General features: G+C 38.1%; 1 protein-coding gene across 2 annotated transcripts in view; it reads right to left on the bottom strand.

The window, feature by feature from the left end:
- Positions 1-24,452, bottom strand: part of LOC119795353 (CD166 antigen homolog) — a 66,774-nt gene extending 42,322 nt beyond the window's left edge. For both annotated transcript variants that reach the window (XM_038303314.1, XM_038303313.1), the window contains exon 1: positions 24,167-24,452. In XM_038303314.1, coding sequence (XP_038159242.1) covers positions 24,167-24,227 — 61 coding nt within the window. In that variant the 5' untranslated portion in view covers positions 24,228-24,452. The remainder of the gene's footprint in view (positions 1-24,166) is intronic.
- Between the last annotated feature and the right edge of the window lie 2,454 nt (positions 24,453-26,906).

Raw genomic sequence — 26,906 nt, forward strand, 5'->3', positions numbered from 1 at the left:
CCGTGGCTAACATTTCGGCTTTGAGACATAAGGCTTTTGTTTCTGGAAGTGCATCCATTAGCTCACCTAAGCGTCTGGGCTATAAATGAGCATGACAGTGGCAGGCTCAATCACAGCCTAATGGATCTCCATGTTTTGACTCTTGTCAAGATGATAGCCTATGTCAGTTAAAGCACACAACCCCAAAACTGCTGCCATCAAAGCAATTTCCGAAAAGTAGACACAGGACTGAGCAAACAACTCGTTTTTTTCAGTGGGCAAAAAGGAATATTAAACCTTTTAATCTGTTAGAAAAGAAAAAACATTTCAAAATATAAGAGCAATCAAGAGTAAGCAGATTATTTAAAGTTTTTAACCTTTAAAATACAAAATTTTAAGTAGATACTATCAACAAAACAAAATTGCTGACCTCCAATCTCATTTATAGAGTAAAGCACCATTCAGCGCTCATGCTCGGAGTTTTCACTTCGGTAAATTAAAATAAAACTCGCCTCTATAATTGGTTTCTTTTTTCAAATGTTTCCTATGCAGAGGAATGGCAAGGCCTGGGCTTATTGACTCTCCATTCAAGTCAATCCTTCTTAATTATTTTTGAGTAATTTGAGCACGATAACATTTTCATCCGCTGAAGAGGTTTCAGACTTTAATAAACTGCATCTTACAAGCATCTCTAAATTAGTTCTGCAGCCCGAGCCTCATGATGAACTTGCGTCCACATGCACCATCAGCGTTAATTGCAGAGACCTTGACTTTAAAGCATTATACCCTGCAGCTATATAGCCATTTCCTAGGGTGTTTTTACTGAAGTAAAAGTTGAGACTTAATTTAAGATAACCGAACATCTAATTCAGCAGAAGGGTGTGCAGGTTTTAAAACACATCACATATTTGAACTCAGTGCCATGATTTTAGGTTTAAGGTAAAATGATAGAGTGAATAGCAACACGTGGCCCGCAAGCATAGTAGCTACACCTATTCATTAACTTTCATTAAGTTTTTATTCCGACTTATATCATGCCACTTGGATTGCATTAGCATATTTTTGGAGGCTGTTTCTTAGATGAAGCTAATAAAGATACTATTGTATATCTTTACAATGTCTGCTCTTTAATGTTCTTTGCAGTAGAAAACACTGACAGCCATGTAAGCCTGTGTTGAGCTGAGTATCTTTCCTCTTAGTGAGTAATTTTGAGAGATATTGCTGGGAAAGTGGTGGCCTAGTGGTTAGAGCAGTGCGCTTGAGCCCTGACAGGGTTGCAAGTATCCAGTCCCATCCCCACAGCCTGCATTTTGGCTCTCTGAGCAGGACCCTTAACCTCAGATTGCTCCCCAGACGCTGCACAGTGGAAACCCACTGCTCTCCAAGGGGATGAGTTAAGATGCGTATATCCATTGTGAGTTCAATTGTTACCATGAACTATATGAGCTATTCTCTTTTCCCATAGACGGTAATACTATTTTGATGATTCAGTATTTAACTCTCTCTCTTTACTAGACAGACAATGAAACTATTGCTTCCAATAATATTCATTATTTTATGTTTTACCTCCTCAAACTTAGACTTAGAAAACTTTTATAGCCATTTTGTATACATGAAATTTCATTTAGTACAGCTCAAAGAAAGTACCCCTGGCTAAGTGCTTCATTCTCAAGCTGTGCTTTACTCCTAAGCAGACACACTGGTAGAGTTATTGCTAAACCGAGTGAATAATCTTTGTTCTCCTCCCTCATTGAAAGCATTTCTGGCTCGGTTCAATGCTGTCAACCGAGCTTATTAGATAGATACATTTTACAAACCATAATTTGATCATCAAGTGAATAAGCCATTTGACTTGACTGTATGACGGAAAAAATCTGTGGGATTTATGTTTAAGTCTTGTAACTTGGGTGTCTTTCCTGTGAACTGTCACTTTATTAAAAGTGTAATAGAACAATTCAACTGAATTGCACACGATCAGCAGTTTTGATACTCTGGCATCCTGTATATCGTTTAACACTTCAGCCCATTCAGAAGAATCAAAGCCTTTCAATTAATCCAAGGTTGGCAGTTATGCGTTGATAACAGGTATCTGGCCACATGGTTCTTGTAGTTCCCTAATGCAGCTCTGCATTTGTGATGAGGCTTAGATAAGTCCTCACAGTTTCTCAGAGGGCAGTGCTTGCTGTCTGAAAACTCTATATTTAACTGATGTAATTAAAATTACAGAGCCCCTTTCCTCCAGCAATCACTGGAAGAATTAGCCCAATTAAGGCGTTAAAAGTGCAGCCAGAGTGATGATAAAATACATGTTTACAGTCTTAAAAAAATAGATGAAAGAGTAGAGCCTTAGATGGCACAGTATGGTAGATGAAGCCAGCAGAGGGTAATGCTTTGGAATGATGCATGCAGGTACATTAGAATTACTGAGAAATCTGAACTTACATCAGTAAATCTAAGTGCAAGAAATGAATCCTTGAGTTCTTAAAAGACTCACCCTTTCCCAGTTAACAGGAAGCTGTAAAATATTCCTGACACATTCAACACAAGCTTTTTGACATCAAAGCACTTGTCATTTCACCAGGTTTCTTCACAACGTGTCGCATCACGCAGTAGATATTCAGTTTTTTGCATACACACCGGAAACCTGCCAACCATACTTGCCTGAAGCTGCCGAGCTGACTAAAGTGGGATTGACTTTTAGATTAAGTATCTGCACTCTGGATTACAGACCGAAAGTAATTTCTAATCAGGTTTATTACTAGCCGAAAGGCTCTACAAACACAGAACATGTAAAAACTTCATTGATTCATCGACTTTTAAATTAGAGGGAAAAAATCTGAAAAACTTTGATGACTGGATTGCAATGGATGAACAACGTAAAGCAGTTTCCTGCATATAGAATGTGAAGGTTTGCTGTTGCCTCAAGTAAACTAAGCAACAAATCTTACGGCTCTTTGTTAGAATGATAAAGAATAGAAGAAGAAGCAAGCAATCTTAAAATGTCACCTTGGGCTAAAGATTGAGATCAAACTCACTGCTTTTTAAAGCTTTAAAGACGAAAACATTTATCAAAATGAGTGACAGACAGATGTACTTTTCACAGATCACAAACACAGAAAAAGACGCTTGACGTCATTTAGAAATGCCATTGCCTTGTTTGTTCTGCAGAGCAGCACTGATTTCTTTGTTTACAGTCACTAAATATGGTAGATTTCATGTCACAGCTGCAAGGAGGAAAAATAATAACTGAGGCAATGATTTTGCACGGATTTGTGGAAAATCTTCCACAAAGTGTTTATAATGAGAGGCCTGCATACAACAATTAGAATAAAGAGTGCAACATACACATTTAAAATTTATATTTATTTTATTATTGACTTTCAACCACTTTGTGAATAAACCGGCTGTATAGCAGGCCTTGAAAAATGAATAACATAACCAAAGTTCTGTGATTTCTTTGACCAGAAGTGTCAAACATTATGTGGGACTACACTCCTCTATGGATCATGTATATACGTAATGTTTAAGGAGGTTTCAAACTAGCCAAACTGTGATGATCTCCTAACATCTTTTGGCTAAAATGATAGTTAGTTACATCTTCCACCAAGACCGCTGCACAGATGCGGCTGCGTTTGCAAACAGACAGACAGAAATTTTCATACTATAATACGATAAGGCTGCTCCTTCTACTGGCAGTGAAATCTGTGTTTTTTTTTTATTTTCACAGTACTCTGAGATATTAGCACAGCTGAGAGCTACAGATTCAACTATTTACACAAATGCCATGAGCTTTTGTTGAATCACCTGTCTGCCTGCCTGTGTGCAACACGAGAGCTGCTTCGGCTGTAAAAGCGGCCCCACCCAGGCATTCCCTGCCCCCTCACCTCCCCCAGCATAGAATCCTTTGAACATGTGGTGTGCATTGGTCAGGGGGGAGCAGTTGTGCTATCTGTATGACTGTATTACACTGTCAGGTGTTGCCTGAGGACACCAATCCAACCTGCTGCTGCTACACCCTGTTCCTGGCAAATGGATCCTGGCACAGCAGAAAAACAAAATTCAGGACCGGAGGGCTGGAAGAAGAAGGCTTCCAATAATTGCCCTTCAAGTGCTTCATTTGATGTCACATGGTGCATGGGCCACAATTTTCTTGATTCAAAATTATTTATGGAAATACATAAAAAAGCCTAAGTACAAAGTGGATATCTCAAGACTTTATTCTAAATTTGGGATTGACTTCATTAAATCCGGATTCAATGATTTGTATCAGAGTATAGCACCTGATTTGTTGTATTCTATTAGCTCTGCCTTATGTGCAAAAAAACAGCAGAAACTGAACGGGAAGATTTTTCTCTAAGGATGGATTCATGTAGCTCTCACCTTTTGGTAATAGAAAGTTCACATCGGTTCACATCGGTTGGTTAAAAAGTTGTGTGTGTGCACTCCTAATGACAAAGCTGAACTTTTAACCCTTATTGGTGAAACAGTGCAGGCATTGCAGCTCTTCCCAATGAGGTTGTTGGGTGTAAAAAATGTAATCGTGTCCTGCTTCAGTTCTTTAGACAGTGAGGGGGTCCTAAAGCCTCTGCTGGCTAAACAGCATGGATAATGGTGAGAGGAATACATGGAATGCAGATAATACATACAAAGGATTATGTACTTGCTTGCACATCAAATCTGTGTGGTTTTGCATTTAATACCCACAGTCGAACGTCTGCTTTGATGAAGCGCCGGTTAAGGCTGGAGATTAACTTGTGCTGTTACACTGCTGAGGCTTCCTTCTACTTCAGGACTTTTGGATTATTCGGTGGGATGACTGCTAACACGAACTTGGTGGAAAGGTTTCACAAGTGGGAAAGTTCAATGATTTTTTTGTACACAAAAATAAACATATACCAGACTACCATGATAAACAAGGGATGCAGGGAGGCTATTTCTGGCTGATACTGGGATATGATTTTCTTGAAAGTCTGACATTCTGTTTGACTGGCAATAACTTCTTTTGCCCTGAGGAATAAAACTGAAAGAAATGTTTTTCAGGTTCTTTAACAAAGACTGTAGTTTTAAATCCTGATGATTTTTAAATGAAAATTAAGGAAAGTAATCTTTAATTTCTATATCAAGTTATACTGGGTTGTAATACAGTAAGCTACCCTGAGCTTAACCTTTCTTAGGTATCTTCTTTTGCCTTTCTTTTAGATTACAATGATCAATGCTTTGATCATGCCCATAGGATAAAACTGATTTTCAGCCTGATCCTGTGTCTTGCGAAGTGTAGTATACAGGGGGTAAGGAGGAACGATTAGCCTCTCACGACCACCTCCTGATCGGGAATCATAAGGTCGGAAGAAAATCAAACGTGTTTGAAATTCAGTCGGCCGTCGTGAGGTGTTCGTGGACAAATCCTGCTGTTGAAGCAGAGCTACGAAGCGATTTACCAGAACCTGGAGCATTGCACATGTGCAAACAAGAGAGTTCTTCTGCTTCTTCCAGACTATCGAGTCCGACCAGCTCCATCTCTCGGCGCTTAGTCTGACGTCTGGTTTTTGGACGTGCAGTGTGAACAGGTATATTGCATCAAAGCATTGGTTGCACAGTGTGAGAACATGCATCTGTGGAAGCTCATTGGCAGAATTCTCTTATTACAGAAAGAAGGACACTTGAAAACGATTCACGGCATTTTGTCTTCCGGAGGAGGGAAACATTTATTGATAATTCGAATTCCGACAGCTGTCTTAAACACTTCATAAGTTCAGCACTACATCATCAGACATTCCAGTTTGTTTTCCCTGAATATGGTGCACCCATCTCAGTATATTTATACTTCTTTGAACGATGTGTGTGTGAATGTTTGTGAAATATATGTGTGTCTGTTTGGCTCTGATTTTCCTAAGCGTGTATGTGTGCGACCAAATACAATGTTGTAATCTTGGTTCTGAGTGCTAAGGTTCAAACACCCTGTCTCCTATATTCTGTGTGTGTGTTGCTAAATATGTATGAGGCCTTAAGTATGTTTACACAGTGTGAAAATTATATATCACCATCAAATCGTGAGCTGTGAATTTTTAAACCCTGCGGTTTCGTCGTACAGTTTGAGTTGTAGCTATGTGCAATGATTGAAAATATCGCACAGTGTATGCCTGGCTTAATTCTTAACAGAAAAACAGAGGGGAGACGATTTCGTCCCCGTTTTGACTTCAATTCAGAAGATTTGTTTCCTGAATCCTTTTGCTCATGCAACAACAGTTTTGACTTTAAAGTTAAATGAGCTGCTTTGGTCATAGTGCTCTGTTGAAAGAGCTTTAACTGTATTTCCTGCTGTTTTTTTACAATTATAGAAGGCAATAATAACAGCCTTGGTTACATCAAGTGTGCTAAACATAGATATTATCAAAGACAGCAGTCAAAACAGGTGAAATCTGTTAGAGGGGCAAATACTTTTTCACACCACTAACCTTGCCTATAACCGTCTGAATTGGGATTTTTTTAGGAGTCTCGGTAGATGTATTTTTTTGTACTTTAAGTATAGTGATAAACAGCTAAGAATTTTCAAAACTAGACCTGAAAATAGCCAATCCTGGCCTTTCTAGGAGACAAGGGTGCATCGCTACTATAAACTCAAGCATCCTTTTTGTCTGTGCTTTCCTTTTGTGTCTGCAAAATCAAATAACCACGCCCGGTTTATATACTTCGGTCCATGTCAGAGTCATTTTGAGTACACAAAACCTTGAATAATTTCATTAGCTGTGGCTATTACATTTTCCTCTTCCACAGCAACAAGAGGAGAAGCCATACATCAAGGTAAGTGCTTTTAACCATCAACCCTGTTGTTTCACTATTTCACCACCCCCTCCTCTCCCGGGCTGCCCCTCCTGTGCAGTTCACCCTGAATATAAGCAGGAATGAAAAAAAAAAGCCCTGCAGATCTGTCTGAAAACGAGACGTAGCAGCAGTGAAACATCCCTCTTCACAAAAACAAACAAACAAACACCAAAAAAAGCTGTCAATAAGCTGCCAACACCTTTTCGACCGCTGAAAGATTCAAGATATCAATGTGGCCTGAAGAGCTAAGCAGTAAGAATCTCAATAGTAATGTTCTACACAGGCTTTCTACCTTCAAGCAGACCGAGTTAAAAACACAGTTCAGAAAGCCCTCTGAAGCAGAGTCAGACAAAAAAAGTGAAAAGCCCAGGGATGTGTTGTTACCAAAAGAAGAAGAAATTTCAAATCTTTCGGAAAAAAAGATTTGTTGTATGTAAATTTAAGAAGCTAATTTTCATTACTGCTAAAATTAACATAAAGCAGTTTCAAGATAATCAATTACTTCTGCACATATTCAAGATTTTGTAATCAGAAAGAACTACAATATCTTCCAGTTATGTATACTTAAACATCTTTCTATATTTTTTCAGATAACCACAAGTAATGATGACTTAAAGGGGCATAGTCACCTTGTATCTTTCAGTTTATAATCCTGAAGCTCACTCTGGTTACATGCTGTGCTTCAGAATGATACCACGTCCTGCTGTGGTTGGGTAGTGAAGCTTGGCGAGAGGCATGATAAAGTCTATATGAGCAGGATATAAACAAGTAAGACATATGCTAAAAAAGTTCAAACCTCCTTGCAAAAATGATGCAGAGAGGTACAAGAATCAGCGTAAAAAAACAAAACACGAAAAAATCTGATTCCAAGAGGGATAAGACTCAAATAGCACATCAAATGCACTATGAAAATTAGCGTTCAATGAAGTGGGAGATAAAGCTGTGGAGGAATGGCCGTAGAGTGGATGGATGTGTGATAAAACGTCTTTGTTAATGGTAATTCTAGTGATAGCAAATCTGTTCTTAGTCTCTATGGTTTAAGTATGTTACTAAAACCTAGAAGACTAGAAAATTCAGTTCAGGGCTAATCAACAATGCCCTTACTGGAGAAATGGCATTTTAATTTTCCTTTATTTAATAAAAAATTCGGACCTTTATGCTGTATCCCTGTTTATTTTTGTTGGGTGGAAGAATTTTGTTTTCCCTTTCATGTTCTGATAGGCAGGGAGGACTGACTAGAACTTTGAGTTGTTATAGATTGGTTTGTTTAACTAATATCAGTTAGTCTGGACCACACAGAGCTCGGCTAAGTAGCTGTGTCCATTGTCTCCATGTAGTTTTCTAATAGTTCAGCCCTACAGGCAGCAGAATGCGCAGTCATCTGTTTATGTCTGCTCATTGCTCCCAGTGTAGGTTTTCTATTTAGGCTCAAAAAGGACTATTAAAGCATTATAATGAAGGACAAGTGATGCATATAACCCCATTTCATTATGATTGGGTAGTTTTTGGTCCTTTTTGTCTAGGCATATAATGTGACTTTGCCCCTTTAAGATGAAAAAACAAATCTTTTTTTTTTTTTTTTTTACAGATAAAGAGCTAAAGAATGTCATTCACTCTGAAACCACTTTGTAAATCTAAGGGCAATCAATTATCTTTCGAAGCTAGGCAATTATAAAGATTCACGTAACTTAATGTCATTTGAATATGGCCATTATATAAAGATTTGGGAGGTTTGTTAGAGAATAAAAATGCACAGACACCATCAGAAAGACCAAAGCCCGGTCTGGGAGACAGTTGAAGATATGTGTAAAGCTGAGTTAGGTCATAAAACAATTTCCTAAATTCTGCCAAATCCATCATCTGTAAACTTAAATACTATGACAGACTTGCAAACCTGCTAAAACATGGTTGCCCTCCCTGACTCACATGCCAAGTAATGAAAACATTGATGAGATAAGCAGCCAAGAGACTCGTGATAACTCTAGAGGAACAACAGAAAATATCATATCTGGTGGAGAAATCTGCTAACAGGCATTGGACATGAAAACTATTAGGCAAGACCTACAAAAACCTGACCATAATGGAAAGATGGTACGGTAATTTGTTAGAGTAGAACAGACTTTTAGATCAGAAAGTCGAGCACATATGTTGCAAAAAATAAATAAATAAAACCTCACTTAATTTTTTGAGCTGATACATGAAAGAAAATAAGAGAAGGACCAGTGGGTATGAATACTTTTGCATGTCACCGGAAAAGCAAGAAAAAGTTTCCCAATATGTGTAGTTCTGCTTTGATTAAAATCCCACTGGAGTCTAGCTGCACAGCTGCAAATCCTGTTGTATCTTGTTCTTACTTGAAACTACAGAGAGAGGAAGCACTCTTTTTAAAGAGTAGGAACTCAGTACTGACTCCAGTTTGCAACATAGAAGTCTGCTTTAAGAAAATGATGACCATTTGACCACACAATATAAAACGTATTGGTGAAGTGTTTACAGCCCATTATAAACCTTGCAAACAGTGTCAAAGATCCGAAGAGACCTAACAGAGTCGTTTTTGTAAACAATGACACCAAAGTCAATAAGAGGTAAAAAGGTCACAGCAACAAGCTGTTTTCTGGCATTGAATAAAAAACATGATTTATTCCTGAAGAAAAGAAAACCACAGTAAAAGTTTCTGTCTCTTTCAAATACATTCAACCGGAGAATTTAAAGAAAACTTGCGTCAATAAAAATGCTGAGGTATTTACGAGAACTCACAAACTCAGGAGGGGTGCCAAGTGTGAATTTTATGGAGGAAAACTTCAGCCTTTCTTTTGATTTGAAAAAGGCATTGTTTCTTTTGTATTTTAAGCCAACAAATTGGATGGAATAACGAATACTATAAATGATGAAGGAGGCTTGCATGGACTGCTATTTAATTAAGGCGCTGATTCAAATGATGAGCTAAAACATGACATCTTGTAAAATATAACAGATTCTTAATCATTTTGTGGGATAAATGTTATGTCGGTAAAGCATGAGTTTGATCTTTAAAATGTGAAAGCTGGTCATAGAACCTGTTTCCAGCAGGTGGACATGGTGAAATGTATAAAAGGGCAAATGAGGGTTTTAAAAATGCCATCAGCAAAGCTTCCTTAAAGTCAGTTTCATCATCTTCTACTAGAGCTCCTAAAGCTAATCTCAGTCTGCAACTTTGCCACCTTGTGGCCTCTATGTGGCAAAGAGTTGATAAAACTCCCATTTAAAAGTTGCAACCATTACGCAACGATTATGGGAAATCATTAGTTAGAAGATTAGAAGAGGAACTGAATTTATGAAATCAATGAAGTTGTAATTTTTTTCCCTGTCTTCTGTTTGAGGACCTGCAAAGACCACATTATAGATTCAGGCTAGGGCCGCACGTTACCCCTTCGATTCTGGGTCACCTGTTTATCTTTATTTTTTTAAACATTTCTTGTAGTCTTCTAATTTGAATGATAAGTGGAATAAAATAATATGACTTAACTGTATTTCAATTTAGGATAAGTAGGTTTTATATTAGCAAATGTAATGTTGACTGCCATAGATATGCCCGCAAGTTTTCTATAGAGTTAGTGTGACTAAGCTCTTCAGGAAAATCACAGTAGCAAATACATATATATTTCTTACAATAAAAAGGTCACATTTCTTTGTTACAAGTAATAAAATCCAAAGAAGACATTAAGGGCCAGTGAATTTAAACAGAAGTAGAGTTTGTATGTCCTTTAAATGCCTTATATCTGTAGGTTAAATTTGTAATCTCAATTATCTAAGAGGAAACGATTTTTGTTATTTTCATATGGAAAACATCCACAGCCATCTTTCATTTCATTTTAGATTTGCAACACTAGCTCTGATAGTGAACTTATCTTCCTCAAAGCATCAGTATCCGCCTCTGAAAAGTTGGGTTTAAGTCACTGCCTGTGTTTTACAGATACATCAAAGAAGAAACCTTTTTTTTTGGTCTGTGTTCAATCACTGCATTTCACCTTGTAGTTAAAGTTTGACTATTAATTACATCGAAACCTCCAAGCCCTCCCTTTATATATGGGCGGTGGAGTTTAATGCTTTAGGTCTGAAAGGAAATGAGAATGTTAAACAGGAACATACCCTCTGGATTAGGCCATGATACCAGAGATCATTTCCTAGACTCCCAGGCCAGAGACCTTCATAGTACCCTTCTACTTCTTATTGTTCCATTTTAATCAGATTGTCAAACACATTTATGACTAAAACCTGAAAGGCTTGATCAAATATACATGAGGGGAAGCAGAGCCTTTCCAAGTACCAAAACTGTGGGGAGAATAAGAAAAAAAAAAATAAATAATATAAAATAAAATAAAACTAATCTCTTACAAGCTACTATTGCGTTGAGTTGTTTTTTAATATAACGAACATGGGTACCAGCAGATGTAATGGCCTGAGATATGAAAATGCATTAACTACAAGACATTTCAATAAGAAACGGATTCATTCAAGCATGATATTTGGAAAAAAGAAAAAAGGAGGCTGACTTGAGCAGAGAAGTAACAAACTCCTCCATTTGTATGAAACCCACAATTTAATATGATCTGAGCCAATATGCCAATAAAAAAAAACATACCATGGCTGTGATGCTGTCTTGCTGTAGTGTTGGCTTTGTTTATATGAGCGTGCTATGGCAAGCCCTCCACAATGAGACAGGTAATCCTAAGATTTCCTGGCAAAAAAAAAAAAACAGCAGAAAAATCCTAGCTGCAACACCCTGGGGGTCTATTCTTCTGTACAGATTTTCAGAGTGTTTTTTTTTTACGGATCACAACACGACATCCCTTCTTTTCTGTCTTTTACTTGATCCTATTACACTTTTAATCTTCAGTTAGGTTTTAAATCTACATTTAGGAGAGTTAAATAAAGCTATAGACTGCTTGTTGATTCCTATCACACCAGAATCAAACACATCTGCTTCTTGTTTTTTAACAAAGAGCAGAATGCACAAAAATCTGTTTATATATATATATATATATATATATATATATATATATATATATATATATATATATATATATATATATATATATATATATATATATATATATATATATATATATATATATACATATATATATATATATATATATATAAAAAAAAAAAAATGTTTTCTCACCCCTCGTGGGGTGGTATGTGTCATCCTCAAGCTCGGGTCCTCTACCAGAGGCCTGGGAGTTTGAGGGTTCTGCGCAGTATCTTAGCTGTTCCTAGGACTGCGCTCTTCTGGACAGAGACCTCTGATGTTTTACCTGGAATCTGCTGTAGCCACTCTCCCAGTTTGGGGGTCACAGCCCCTAGTGCTCCAATTACCACTGGCACCACTGCTGCTCTTACTTTCCACATCTTTTCTAGCTCCTCCTTCAGTCCTTGGTATTTCTCAAGCTTCTCGTGTTCTTTCTTCTTGATGTTGCTGTCGCTTGGGATTGCCACATCTATCACTACTGCCTTCTTCTGCTGTTTGTCGACCAACACGATGTCTGGTTGGTTAGCCATCACCTGTTTGTCAGTCTGGATCTTGAAGTCCCATAGGATCTTAGCTCGGTCATTCTCAACTACCTTAGGAGGTGTCTTCCATTTTGACCTTGGGACTTCCAGCCCATACTCATGGCAGATGTTCCTGTACACTATGACAGCTACCTGGTTGTGGCGTTCCATGTATGCACTTCCTGCCTGCATTTTACACCCCGCTGTTATGTGCTGTATTGTTTCAGGGGCATCTTTGCACAGTCTGCATCGGGGGTCCTGCCTATATATATATATATATATATATATATATATATATATATATATATATATATATATATATATATATATATATATATATATATATATATATATATATATATATATATATATATATATATATATATATATATATATATATATATATATATATATATATATATATATATATATATATATATATATATTTATAGGACCTGATAGGTATGCAGTGCTTGTAATTCAATCCAGGTGCACACCAATAATGACCTCCTAATATGTCCCATTAGAAAAATTAAGTATTGCATCCACTACAAGACAAGCATCTCTTCACCTCCCTTCGTAAGGTCTGGCAGAGAAGCAGCTGAATACTTAACAGCCACGCAGAGTACTTTATCAGAAAACATCTAACACGTCCACAAGCGAGGCGTTAGACAAAAACACAGCCTGTGCATCTGAACTAGGGAGGAGACTGCTTCAGCCTCTAAGTGACGAGACAGATTCAAGTCACAGTAAGCTGTTGTGAGGATTACGTTTCCTCGCACTAAATCATGTTTTTGGCAGTTTCTCATTAGAAAAGACATGCCCTTAAGCCAGATGGGAAGTCTTAAATGTTCACTGACAAGAATGCAAAAAAAATAAAAAAATCTTGCTTTAAAATGGGAAGAGGGGAACGGATGATGATTTGTCTAGCTAGCTGTTTTAGAACTTGATTCAAAGTTTTTTTAATTCCCTAAGCTAATTGTCTTCTAGTGTTCATTACTTTTAACCAATCACTGTGAAGTTTTATCCACTGTCTTTACATTTTTTAATGTTTATAACAGTTTAAAATGTTTTGAAATATTCTGGTATTTTATCAATGTTGAGTTCAATACACTACTCATGACAGGACATTGTCAAAATGTGTTAGAACTTTAAGGCAAAAGTAGGTTTCTACCCGACTTTCAGATTAACCCTATGAAGGGTTGTCGGATAAATCCATTGTGAATCCGACCAGAGAACCGTAGCCTGGCAGAGTTACCGCACAATTGCCAGTCTCACCACTGTTTAACTGAAAGCCAGAGCAGATCATCAGCAATGTGAAGTCAAGTATAAGGTTCCAAAAACAGGAAGGAAATTTATGGCATAAGAGAAGCACATCTGAGTATATAAAGAGGGAAAATTAAGAAAGAGCACATACATAATAAAAGAGTTTTAAAATATCCAACGGGGCTACATGGAGGATTGAAAGAGGTACATGTAGATTCCTACATTTGTACTCCAAAGTAGCAACAGAAACTTTATTAAATGGGATTCCATCTGGTCTTTTGTTGGTTAGTGCAATACCAGAACAATAATGCACCTGAAATAATCTGCTGAAATTGCGTGATGTTGTTTGGCTCAGTCTAAATCTCTCTGAGCCAACTGAAGGTTTAAATGAACTTGCTTTAAGCAATCCTTGAATTGGACCAGCTGTGCAAATGTGCACTCATAGCCTGGTTTGGTCTAGTACTTAACAAAAATAATATCTTTAATAATATCTTTAAGTACCACTCAACTATCTAAGCTTAGAAATCAGACAATCATCCCTTGGTTGCCTCTGACCAATTATTATCCTGTCAAACACTGACAATAATGCAGTAAAAAGATGTCTTTGTAGTGCATACTGACGAAAAAGAAGTTTTTAAAGCATAGTAACTCCAAAAATAATTATTCTCATCTCTGTGCATTTTAGGCTGTCAGTTCTGCTTTTGCTCAATTTTAATTTAACATTTAATATCTTCATCAATAGTTTTGACTTTCTCTATCAGAAAGGGTTTTTATCTTTATGTACAGTGGTGTAGTGTCAGAACGACAATGGGTCGTTGACACTGACATTTTGGATGGATATATTCCACTGAATAAAACTAAACTTACAGAAACAGAACACACCCAAGAACCAGAGGACATACAACAGATAAACAGCAGAGAGGCAATGGAAAACACCACCTCAAATAAGGAGGAACATCAATCAGGTCTGTGCAATCAACAAAAACACGGACAGCTGAAATTCATGGTTTATGTTAAGCTATTCTCAGGTCTTAAATGATGATGCTCCAATACCATGCTACTACCTGGTTTCTTCCAAATAGTGCAAATCGGGAACGACACATAAACCAAAGCAGAAACACGTCAAAGATCGCCATGATAGGTGCTATCCGACTAGTACTGACAGTAAGGAGGTAGGAAAAGGACACAGGATGATTCCTATCAATAGTTCATTTAGCATAGGGTCCTCCTGACATTCCTATCTGTTGCTAGGAGCTATACGGCTGCCCCTTTGCTTTACAGAATATTTAAGGACCATACTTTAATGCAATTTCTTTTGAATTTACCGAAATTCTGGAAAAGGTTTGAAATAGGGTTGTCAAAAGTATCGATACTCAAAAAAGTATCGATACTGAAATGTTGTATCCGGATACAATACTCATTTTCAAAAGTATCGAGTACCAGTCGCACCTAAACAGTCATTCATCTAAAGTGCAGAATAGAGGAAAATGCACTTTCTGAACACTGTGATTGAATAATTCTGTGCACTTTTCAGTTTCAGACTTTTTTTTGTAACAGGTGCAGCTGCTGAGAATTATTTTTGTTTCTTAACCGGTTTGGCTAGTGTCATTATGTGTGCAAAGCATAGCCAAGGAAGGAACACTTAGTTTTAATTTTGTAAGTTTTTTATCAAGCTTGCTAAATACTGTGCACAGCAAACAACCTCAAAATGTTGTTCTTATTGTTTATTGTATTTATTTATTTATTGTATTTTAATTATTAATCAAAATATTTCTGTTGAAATTTTATCCTAGTGGTATCGAAAATGGTATCGAGTATCGAATATTTTTCTTAGTATCGGTATCGAGTTGAAAAGTTAAGTATCGTGACAACCCTAGTTTGAAATATAACAACCTTTTTTAAATCATTAGAACTGAAAGGTCAAATGAATAAAATATCTTTTGATCTTTTGCTGTACATTCTAATTTAATGTTCTGATTTTCATTATTCTTCATATTATTTTATTTATTGTTTGCATCTCTTTGATTTCATTTGCCTCTCATGCCCAAATATATATTATCTTATTCCGAATTCTATTATATTCAATTGGATTTTATAGAAAAAAATTAATAAATGCTGGCCTGTAACAGCTGGGTCATAACTAATTAATTTTTTTCTGCAAATTGCTGTATTGGTTGCCCACATTTGTTGGAAACGTAACAAAATTTTATTATTTTTCCCCCCCAAAAGAACGATTATTAATTCCCATAAGAGATTTAAATAAACTCAAGTGCGTTGACTGACTAAGTGAGATAAGCTTAGCATTTGGGGCTTCACTACATCTGGTACTTCGTTACAACGAACATAAGAGGCTTTTAATTCCAACCAGTGATCTTCTCTACAATTCTCTCGTGAAAGAGAGTCACCCTGAATGAGAAAGTCTGTCTCTGGGAAGTTCAAGCATGGCACTATAATCGGAGATAGCTCCAGGCACTACAGACTTGCTGCTACAGCCTTGAAGGAAGGACGGTGGACATCAGAACCACACAATGAACTGGCTTTTAAAATGGCAAGAATGCCAATGCTGGGGTCATATACTGACACAAAACTGTTTTCTCCAAGTTCCCAGGGGTGGGATGAGGGGTGATGTTTCATGAATCAAAAAATGGTTGGACAGCAACAGAGTGAATAGAGGGACTTCTCAGTGATGCAAAAGAGAGTGATTCATGCATGAATGGGACGACAAAACTCCTTGTCATTTTATTAGTTGCCTTGAGGCTTGAAGTGGATGTTTCACCTTTCTCGTACAAGGGCTGTATCAACTTTCTTGCCTCTCCTTAACCTAAAAAGGCAACACTAAAAAATGTATACCACAAAATACAAACATAAACTCCTGTTTTACCTAAATGCTTATAACTAGACAGAAAGGATGACTTTATGACAAAATGTTCACTACTGACCCACTTATGGGACAGTAAGATAACTTAACCCCAGCGTGGGACACAATGCTGTTTGCGGGAACTTATCTTATCTAAGTCTTATCTTAGATTTGTCCTACAAAAAGTCCATTAAATGCAATTTCTAAAACAAAGGTAGCATTAGCACCCACCCTGTGGATTCCTGCATACCCATGATTTACCAATTTGTGGTACTCCTCATTTATCCTCAGGATCATTACCATCACAGTTAATGGAGGCCACTCCAAGTATTCATTAAAATGGAGCAACGACTAATGGAAAATTTGAACAAAGATCTAGGCCCTGTTAGGGATGGGTGTGGTGCCAGGCTTTTCATATGGAGGGAGATTCCCTCCTCCCCCTACTCCAGGTTCCACATGTGAAGTGCTGGGACCGGCAGCAGCTACTTTGTGCTCCCTCCCTCCTTTTCCTCCGAGGGGTGTGTGCTGTTCCATATTAATGACAAAGAGAGGAGCGGGAGCAAGAAGTCACTATCATACACTCATTTGTTTAAAAAGAGTCAGCCTCACAATACAGTCGGCGGGAGTCCGCAGGAATCCAGTGAAAGCTGGGGGGGTGATGCGTCAATGACAAAAGATAGAAACAACCTCACTTTTTTTTACCCCCCCAATCTGTGAAACAAGGGCTACAGAGATTCAGTGCACCGCTCGTCTTTTACCTAAACCGAAACTAGCTTCATGCATTTCAATAGGGGTGTTTCTACACAGAGAAAGGGGCACAACTGTGCAGAACACTCAGCCTTCTGCTGGTTTAAAGTCTTTAAAGCTGAGACAATGGATCTCCACTGCCTCTTCTTGGATAACCAATAAACCATTTTTTTTTTACAAAGCAAATTTCCATGTCAAAAGTAAGAAAATGCTCATAAAAAAAAAAACAACACAATTAAATGAAACAAAAACATATAACTCTTATCAATGTTATTAGAGAAGAGTTATACATACATATACATATAGAACCAAAATCTTTAACTTTAACAATCTTCTGTGAACCGACCAACTAATTACATGAGAAGAGGGCAGCTGAAAAGGCAGTTTTGGCAAAGATTATTAAAATTGAAAATATCTCTCCCGCTCTGCCTTGAAATTAGGGCAAAGCAATCACCAAAGTGTAATTAAGATTCACTCGCCACTGTTTTCACTGATAATCCTGAGTGTAAAGCTGTCGCAGACGAACAAAGGACCCTTTCCCTTATTGAGTCATTGCCTAAGAGTGATTACTTCTGCCACCTAAGTCTTTTCTTTCTCTGAAGGAAAGGACACTCACACTTCTCCAAGCTTTGAGAGCCTTTCAGAATGAACATTTTTTGACATTGCTTATACTTCCTCTGTGGCCCGTAATGCAAAGGTGTAAAATGTTAAAACTAAAGGTAAAGCAGCGTATAATGGTATGAGATTTTACATTAAGAAAAACTGCACCACAAATAGAGGGTAAGTCTGTCTCATAATGCACTTCAGCACCTAGGGCACTTGTATCTGTGTCAGTTGTGGACATTGAATGCTGTCAGACTCCACCCTGACAGCTGAACATCTTGGAAAGATTGAACTCAGGATACATGCCCTTCATTCTTAATGACTGTATTTCTAAACAACCCATTCAGATATCTATAATGCTCACACGATGATCATACCTTTTTAATATGTACTTTGCGGCTCTTTAAACTGTTATATCTACATTTAGGAGTACTACTAAAACTAAGAATGGAGTTAGTGTGGTATTTGAATTGTTCCAGGTTGTAGTTTGCATCTGTGTGGAAGTTGAGTGTGTTCTATAGTTCCAAGTTGGTGAACTAAAACCAGGAGGATTTGCAAATCAATTAGTTGCTAACATCTACCTCTTTTTTTTTGCTTCATAACAGCCAATAATAAATGCCACAATATATACATTCATGAAACTGGACTGGGTATTTCTTCACTGAGAAGAGAGTTGTCAAACCTAAAATGTTGGTTTTCAATTGTTATCACAAATAATTTCAATATTAAAAAAATTGTTTCGATTTCTAGTTATCATGAACCTGATATCATTTCTATACTCTCGTGAGCTGAACTACTCGATTAACTTTTAGATAACAGCAAACTGTTTAAGAGCTCAGACACCAATGAGACTAGGAGTTATCTTTTAGCTGAAGGTGAGTGATGAGAACAAGCTGTTCCTCCTAACAACTGTACACACAAACATTGAATCATAAAGAGACACCCCCCCCATTCCTCACAGGCAAAACCCCCCCAACACTCCTCCACCTGTTCGGTGTCCTGCTGGGGGTAGATACAAGCCTCAGCACACCCACTCACTGTGTAAAGAGGTACATACAAAGACCAAAACATAAATCAGTACCCTGAGTGCATTCTGAAAATGTTCTATAAAAAAATACAGTTTAAACGATTCTATGTCCAAATCTTCACTATATATTACCTCTAATTTGAGGTGTGCAATATTAATGAGCAGACCCAAGGCAGCGCACCATATGGTAGGGATGCACATGTTTTAAGCATCAATTCTCCTGGGATGGGAGGATGCACCGGCCTGATTTCTTACACATGGTGGTATCTGAAGCTTGTATTACTTCTTAGAGAAATGGAGCAGCGTAACGATCCGCTCTAATATAAGCTTCTCTGCTTTTAGATGTGCAATAAAACTTGCTCTTTCTGGAGCTTAATTTCAAACGGTGCAATGCTTGTGCCTTCCTTTCATCAGAACCTCAAGTCATATTTGGGGTACTTTTATATAGGTGTAATCTAAAACTAAAGATAGCAGATTGGTAATTCATTTAAACTTTATTCTCACGTCTTGGTCGTAAAGTGCTGCTGCCAGGGGCGATGCTAGGAATTCTGGACCCCTGGTGGGACATGACACCAAGCTCCCCGCCTCAAATGCTGCTTTAATTTACAGTGCGATGTTGCCAGACTGAACAGGCGTCAGGATTGTGTTTTGTTTTTCTTATTTTAAGAAACCTGTCTTTTTTTTTTCTATCCTCCAGCAACACCTCTGCCGTCTGTTCAGACTTTCCACTCATTTCTTATTCTGATCAAGGCCAGTGAAGCGCAAGGTGCACACAAATAAGCATACACAAGCCTTATTCTCAGCAGCAAACATCTGTCTCCTTATATCTCACTTGCTTTGTGCTTCTCGGATAAGTAATAGCGTCTGTCTCCCTTTATCCGTGGTCTTTTTCATCCAAAACACAAGTGTGCTAACTGTGTGAAACAAGAAAAAAGGGGTCCACTTCACATTCTCACTCGCAACTAAGCACCAAGAGCTCTTTAGAGCCTTTTGAGAGACATTATGAGCAGGCAAATTTGGGTTAAGCATCCAGCAGGACAATAACTTGCACAGATTTCCCTTTTGGGAGCATTTCAAACATCCCTATTATAAGTGAGAGGAACTGTGGATTAATAGGACTGAATTTCCATTTGCTACTTTAAGATGTAGTTAGTCAGACAGCATGAGCTTAACAGCCCATTTATTCTCTCAAAATGATACTTTTGGATTTATGAGTTCAGGGTATACGCCATTAGTATTTCACCTGCTGTAGATAGGACTTTGGGTATTTTTATTTAACATAAATTGAGAGTGGATGGTCATGGCGGGTGATATCAGTAGCTATACCAAAAAGAGCAAAGTTCATTGTGGATATCTACCATCTTAAAAATAGTTAAGTCAAACAAAACAAAAACAAATCTAATGAACCTTTGAACATCTGTTATTTCTGTTTTCTGCAATTTTATTTTCTTTGTTTATTGTGAAGCTAATGGCTTGTCAAAGAGGAATCAAAAGAGATGTGTGTTTCTTCCCTCTTAAAACAAGTCCAGTCTCAAAAACCACATCCCATTCCCACCGGCTGAAGTTAACTTCTAGTTCGAAAGCTATTTATTTTTTTTTTATTATTATTTTGAGGCTACTGGCGTATTAGTTGAAATACTAAGATTTTTTAGTCCCATGCCAAAAAAGTGGTACCATGCTATGAGAAGAATACTTTATGTATCATTAAACTGGCCTCTCATCTGCATTCTAAAGCTAGTAGTTGCAAAGAAAACTATGAATATTTAAAGAAACTGGAGCTGGACAGCTAGTCCAGGTCCAGTTGTCCAAGGGTGTCCGGGATCAAAGTGGTTTCCTACCATCTTAAAACCACTTCAGTCTCAAAAATGTCAACTGTTTTGTTGAAAGGAAGTGACATTACAGCTTAAAAGTGTCAGGATGTCTGCATTGGGAATCCAGGAAATGTTTACTATAGAAGCTAGACACGTCAATGAGGTACGCATGGCTAAATTTGAGTACCCACGCCCCGCTTTGCCAGATTTCATGCGTTGCACACGTAGGAAGGTCTGTAAATACACAGACAGCTCAGAGCAGAAAAACATGGTGGACAAGGAACAGCTCCTTCTGGCGAGGATTCTCATGAACATCCAAAGACCTTAAATTTTTGGCCATAAAGTTCACCGTGACAAACAGATTGGAAACAAAAAAAAAAAAAAAAAAACTACATTTCTTCTACATGACACAAAGAAGCTTTGAAAAGTTTGGGAACAGCTGTGTTTTTTACTTCTACATGTAACGTGGTGTTGTAAGGTTGCGGTCTGTGCCGTATACATCCCCCGGGAGTCAACCACAACATCGGGTAGAAGGGAAAAGCACTACGCAGCAAAAAGCTCCAGATGTGTCCGCCCATCTCATATCTTCGCAGAATTTATGTGTGTCAAGCATAACTGAGCCTTAAGGATGTGGATGTAAGAAGTGGTGCACCATCAATGATTTTCCCAGGAGAACCAAGTAATGGGAACAGGAAACATACACATTTCCCGACATTTCTGCAACTTTGTGATAAAAAGTAAATTGATGGAAAAATCAATACAATTTATAATGGTTTTAGTGAACACTATTGTATTGATTTTTATGCCGCCTTTCCTTTCTGTTAGATAGGGGCTCCAAGTTACACGCTACTCATGAGACGGGACACAGTGGGTTCACACGAGCAAAACAAGAGGGGAAACATTTAGTTACTTTTAAATAGAAACGTCTTGCTAAACCCCGAGGCAGCTGTCCTGGTCAGCAGTGCTTTACATGTTCTGTCTCACTATGCATCACACAGGGAGATCATACAACAGTGTTCATAAACACTTTTTAAATTGACATTTTTTTAGAGAGAATAACTAGTCTGGCTATTTTCAAGTTGTAAATTCGCATTAGACTAAATCTGGATTTAAACTAAAATAAAGTGTCCAGGAGAGATAACGACTACAGGTACTTTAAAACTATCCATGAAAATAAAGCACATCTATTAACGTTTATATCAAGTTAATCTATCATTTATAGTCTCATAAGGCTCTTCGCTTAGACAGCTTTTCACTTCTATAATCCAATGCATAGACAACTGTTAGAGGAGACAGAGTTAAAATAGGATAACAAAATTAGCCATACAACGGTGGGATTTCTGTCACAAGTTATGATTTGGATGACTTCTCATATTTCTCATGACTGCAACTGAATTTTGCATGAAGAGGACACAATACTTGCTAGACAACAAAGAATCTCTTTTCAAAGAGAGGGGGAAAAAAAGCTGTGAGCCTCCTTCAAAAGAGACGGGGCATAAATGAACAGTTGTGGGAAATTAAACACAGAACCCAAACATGCAATTAAAGCCCTTCAATCCTTTTCCTGAGATTTAGCATCAGACAAGCCTTGACATAACCTAGTTAGTAGATGAAAGAGTGGAGAGTGACTGACTCTCAGGTATAATTGGGTGACCCCCACCCCCACCCCCCACCCCACACACACACACACACACACCCAAACACACATGAGATTAGTCCATTAGCAAAAGAGGAGAGCCCCCATTTGCCGGACAAGTAAGACCAGCTGTGACACCAAGGACTGTCTGCCTGCCTGTTCAGGACAGGCAGTAAGGGAGGGAGGAGATGGAGGGGCGGCGGTGGGGGAAGGGTGGAGTCGGAGAGGCGAACAAAAAAAAAAAAAAAAACCAAAACAGATGCATAATTTTAGAGTATTTGTTCACCGAGTCTGGCTTTCCTGCTGTATCTAGCTGCAGCAGTTGCTTAAAATTTTAAGTTTATACACTTCAGGTGTTAGAAATGTAATCAACCCTAGTGGTTGTATTTTGTATTTGTAGTGAGGACCACTATTTTTCATTTATTTATGTAGTTTTCCTCTCTTTTTTGGGTCTATGATGTATATGCGTATAAAAATGACACACTAATGTTTTATTACTTTTTGATCTTGTGGGTAGACGCACAGTAGTTCTGAGCGGTGGGGTAATTTGTAATGTAAAAAAAAAAAAAGTATCTTGAGCCAAGAATGTATATGTTTGTTTTGTGTTTAAAAACAAGAGATCTCAAAATAAATAAATAAATGTAATCTTTTATAAAATAGTATGTGGAAAAGGGTAAGGGAGTTTTGAACCGTTTACCCAACATTAGAAATATCTCATAGTTATTTTACTTTTTAAGTGATCTTGTTACCAAATAATGTGTCAGCTATTAGAAATTCATAATCAACAGAAAAGTGGATGATTTACCTCCCTTTTTTAAAACCACACAGCTTTGCAGCAATGCTGCTCTAACAGCTTGAGTGGCCATTTTCTCTCATTTCCATTTAAAGAAATCCACCTGAGTTGGGCTGAAAGGTGCTGCGCGGTGTTCATTTCCAACAACAGGCGCCACTGCTGTGCAGCAAAGCAAAGGGGAGCAGAATGGGATCATCCTCCCCGCCCCTCTCTTATCCCAGGAAGTACACTGAGCTTATAGCCTGAAGTCTGGCTGAGTGATGTGAACACATGGTGCTGTTACCTGTTGACCCAACAGGAGCAGACAGTGTGGAAAACTACAAAGGGGTTAGACATGACCACAAATGCAAAACATGTGCAAAGCGCGCGCACACACATCTTTTGTCCATATTTAAATTATTTCTCACTAAACCAAATCACCTCTAACACATACCTTCTGCATTGTGCTTAAACACAAAAGATTCCACTTCATTTGGTTAAAACTAAGGGGCCCATTCACTCACATAAGTCACTGCCAACATCCCTATGTGTAATTACTAGACAGAGCATGTAAGGAATGCTTTACTCGCACAGGCAGCCCATAATTATCATAAATCATACAGGAAAGCAGCATCCTTCGGCCCAACAGCCTGCTTGTTAACAATGACCCAAAACACACACGCACACAAACGACTCATGTAAATGAGATGATCATCATGGCATAAACACGAATCAGGAGGAGGTAATGACCACCGCATAGATCTACAAAGTGCGCATAATGAGTTTATAGTAATGAGTCACTCTAGATCGATATCAAGTGGATAACAAAAAAAAAAGTTTTTATTGATTTCTTAAAGATAATTTTATTTAGTATTACATGCGTAATTATAGAGAATTTCTTCTGTTTTTCAATCAAACACTCAACACAAACGCTTAATTAAAGAAAAAAAACTATAAAATAGATCACAAACTTGCTGATATGATTAAAATCCGTATTCTAGTTAACTCTTTCTTTAAGTTGTGGCTGCGCGTTCAGATAAAAGCGGGCCCCTATCCTGCGTTTACCTGCGCCTACCGCTTCCAGCGCGCAGCAAACCTCACATATAGAGCTTACCTTGGCACAGGAGCGCGCAGAAGAGGAGGGACAACAAGTGCATCATCCTGGCGACTCTCATGGGTCCTCCGTCAGCTTCCTCTGATTTAAAGGTTTGTAGAGACCCACTTCAGTTATTTTTTTGTTTCTTTTTTAATATTAAAACAGGCGCATTAAATCAAAGTGTCCTGCTGCGCCCAGTTCGGTTTGCTCCTCGCGCTGCTTATTCTTGGATTCTCTCCCAACGTGGCATGTGCTCGCCAAGTCACGCTCACATCAGCTCTGTTCAAACAGGTAATAGCGAGGGGCTCACAGGCGAGCGCGAGGGTGGAGAATCCTGCGCGCAGCTCCGCCTCTGATACTCACCCACACCCTCCCCTTCCTCCACCACCACCCTTTCCCTCTCTGCTTTTACCCTCCAAAAGCATTCCTCCCACACACATATCCTATACAGATGCACCCCCATCCCATAGGTTTCTTTAAACCCCCACGGCCTCTCTGTACGCCCTCATCTCCAACTCCCCAATTCCCCTCCTACCCTTCCCTCATTCATGCACCCTCATTCCACTTAGAGGAAAAGCTGCACTTCTTGATAAAATAGAATAAATGAATAACAAATCCTAAGTGCTTTTACAAATTTTAACATAGAACTGCACAACATTAATCAAACCAAATAACACCTGTTAATTATTTGCTAATACTTTTACTTTATAGACATATCATGATACAATGGTGCTGTTGGATATCAGTCACATATCAACCCAAAAGGTAATATTGAAATCAACCTGCAAATCAACCTGCATCTAACGCTTCTAACGGGTTCTATTAAAAGTGTTTCCAACCCATAAGTTAATAATAAATGGATCAGTTTTTATCTTACTATTTGTTGTAGACTATTTTTTCTCTTTTTAAGTAAGATAACTTTAATTTCACACCAGAAAGTCAGTAGAAAAGTTATTTTATTTCATGATATTCTACCAGGTTATTATCAGTATCGGTCCCTAAACAAAGCTATGACATCAAAATCATATTGGAAGTGAAAAAGTTGTTTTAGGACACCCCTATTAACTATTATTATCAGTTATATCATTATTATACCCCTGTTAGCCTCGGCAGATGGCAGATGACTGAGCCTGGTTCTCCTGGAGAATTCTTTCTGTTAAAAGGGAGTTACGCTCTCCACAGTAGCTACATGCATGCTCTGTCAATGAGTCGACTCAGTCAGCCGGTTTTCTTTACATGGAAAACTCTGAACCAATCTGACTCTATGATCTGATTGAATTGTCTCTGTAAATTGTAACACTCAGAAAGATTGGACTCAGTATTCGAGGCAGACAGATAGTTAGATTTCTCAAAACGTTTATTAGAAAAGGAACTGCAGTAAACAGGGTCGGCGTCTAAGGCAGGAACCTCTGCAGCTGGAGAACACAGGTTAGTGACCACATCTATCTGGTGGAGAATGATAATGAACGTGTGGGTCTCTAACCTAATCTTATAGTTCAGTCCGTGCCCAGAGGTATGGTATGAACAATCTGGCACTGATGACTGGTTGAAGGCTGGTTAAATCGAGGCTTGAGAAGGTGGATCAGATGTGCGGTAAGGAGAACTGGGCGGAGATAGGCAGGTGAGTGAAATGAGTAATCAGACCAGTCATCAGTACCAAGATCATGACATAAAGTGCCTTGAGATGACATGTGTTCTGAATTAGCGCTATATAAATAAACTGAATTAAATTATTATTATTAATCTCTACAAGATATGCTGTTTTGATGATCCTGCTGTGATCTAGCCATTATTCGGACCTTGTCAAACCCATGTCAAGATACAATATGTATTAAAGGCATATCGTATCCCACCCACTAAAAACTAGCCTTTTAAAAACGTTATCAGTGTCACATTGCTTGCTATTCTGTTATCCCTGATCATTGTATTCATACATAAAGCAGATAATGTAAAAATATTAGGCTCTCTGCCAGATGGCTCACATAATGATAGAGAGTAACATTGAAACAGAGAAACATCTTCAGGATTGAACCGTTATTAGATGTTACATTTACAAGCTTTAAAGAGTTTTAATAGAGTATTATCTAAAAGCCGAACTGAAATGCTCTCCAGGTATCTGACCATTCTGAAGTCATTACCCTACTAGAAAGCTATATAGAGAAAAGAAAGATGGCAAGGTGACATTTTCACTTTTTTCAGCAGTCTGTTTCCCGAAGTTGCACGGTTTATGGGTTTGAGAGAATGAAAAAAAAGAAATTTCTCTGCTTTTAAACATCTGACAGATTATCAAAGCAACTACAGAGAAGCCTGTCTATTTCAATAAGTGATGTATTTTTGTCAAAAATGTTCAGGATTTAACAGTGCTTGGAGAATAAGTAATGGAATTTGTACTTTTTTATTTTTATGGTTTTGAAAAAAGATTTTAGCATTTGCTCAGCCTTGAGGGGTTTGTTTCAATGGGCTCTCCAGATCTATATAACAGATTAATATCAGCATGGAATTGCACTATATGTCCCCCGAAGCAAATTCGCAGGAGGAGCTGCAGAACTGTGGGGCACCTTGAATGCTTTTAATGGTTATCCGGTCCTTGTAAAACCAAAGCAAAAGTGCTGTCCACATTCTCAGCACAAAGTTGAAACTTGTTCTTGGCTCAGGATGGACTCTGAGAGGGGGTGTATTTTGTCACTGATCCTGTTAGAAGTGTTGACAGACAGGGCTTCAAGGTGTTGTCTTGGAGAAGAGAGGACTTGTTGGGAAG

This window comes from Cyprinodon tularosa, unplaced genomic scaffold (assembly GCF_016077235.1).
Source record: "Cyprinodon tularosa strain WSP-4 unplaced genomic scaffold, ASM1607723v1 ctg51, whole genome shotgun sequence".
NCBI lineage: Eukaryota > Metazoa > Chordata > Actinopteri > Cyprinodontiformes > Cyprinodontidae > Cyprinodon > Cyprinodon tularosa.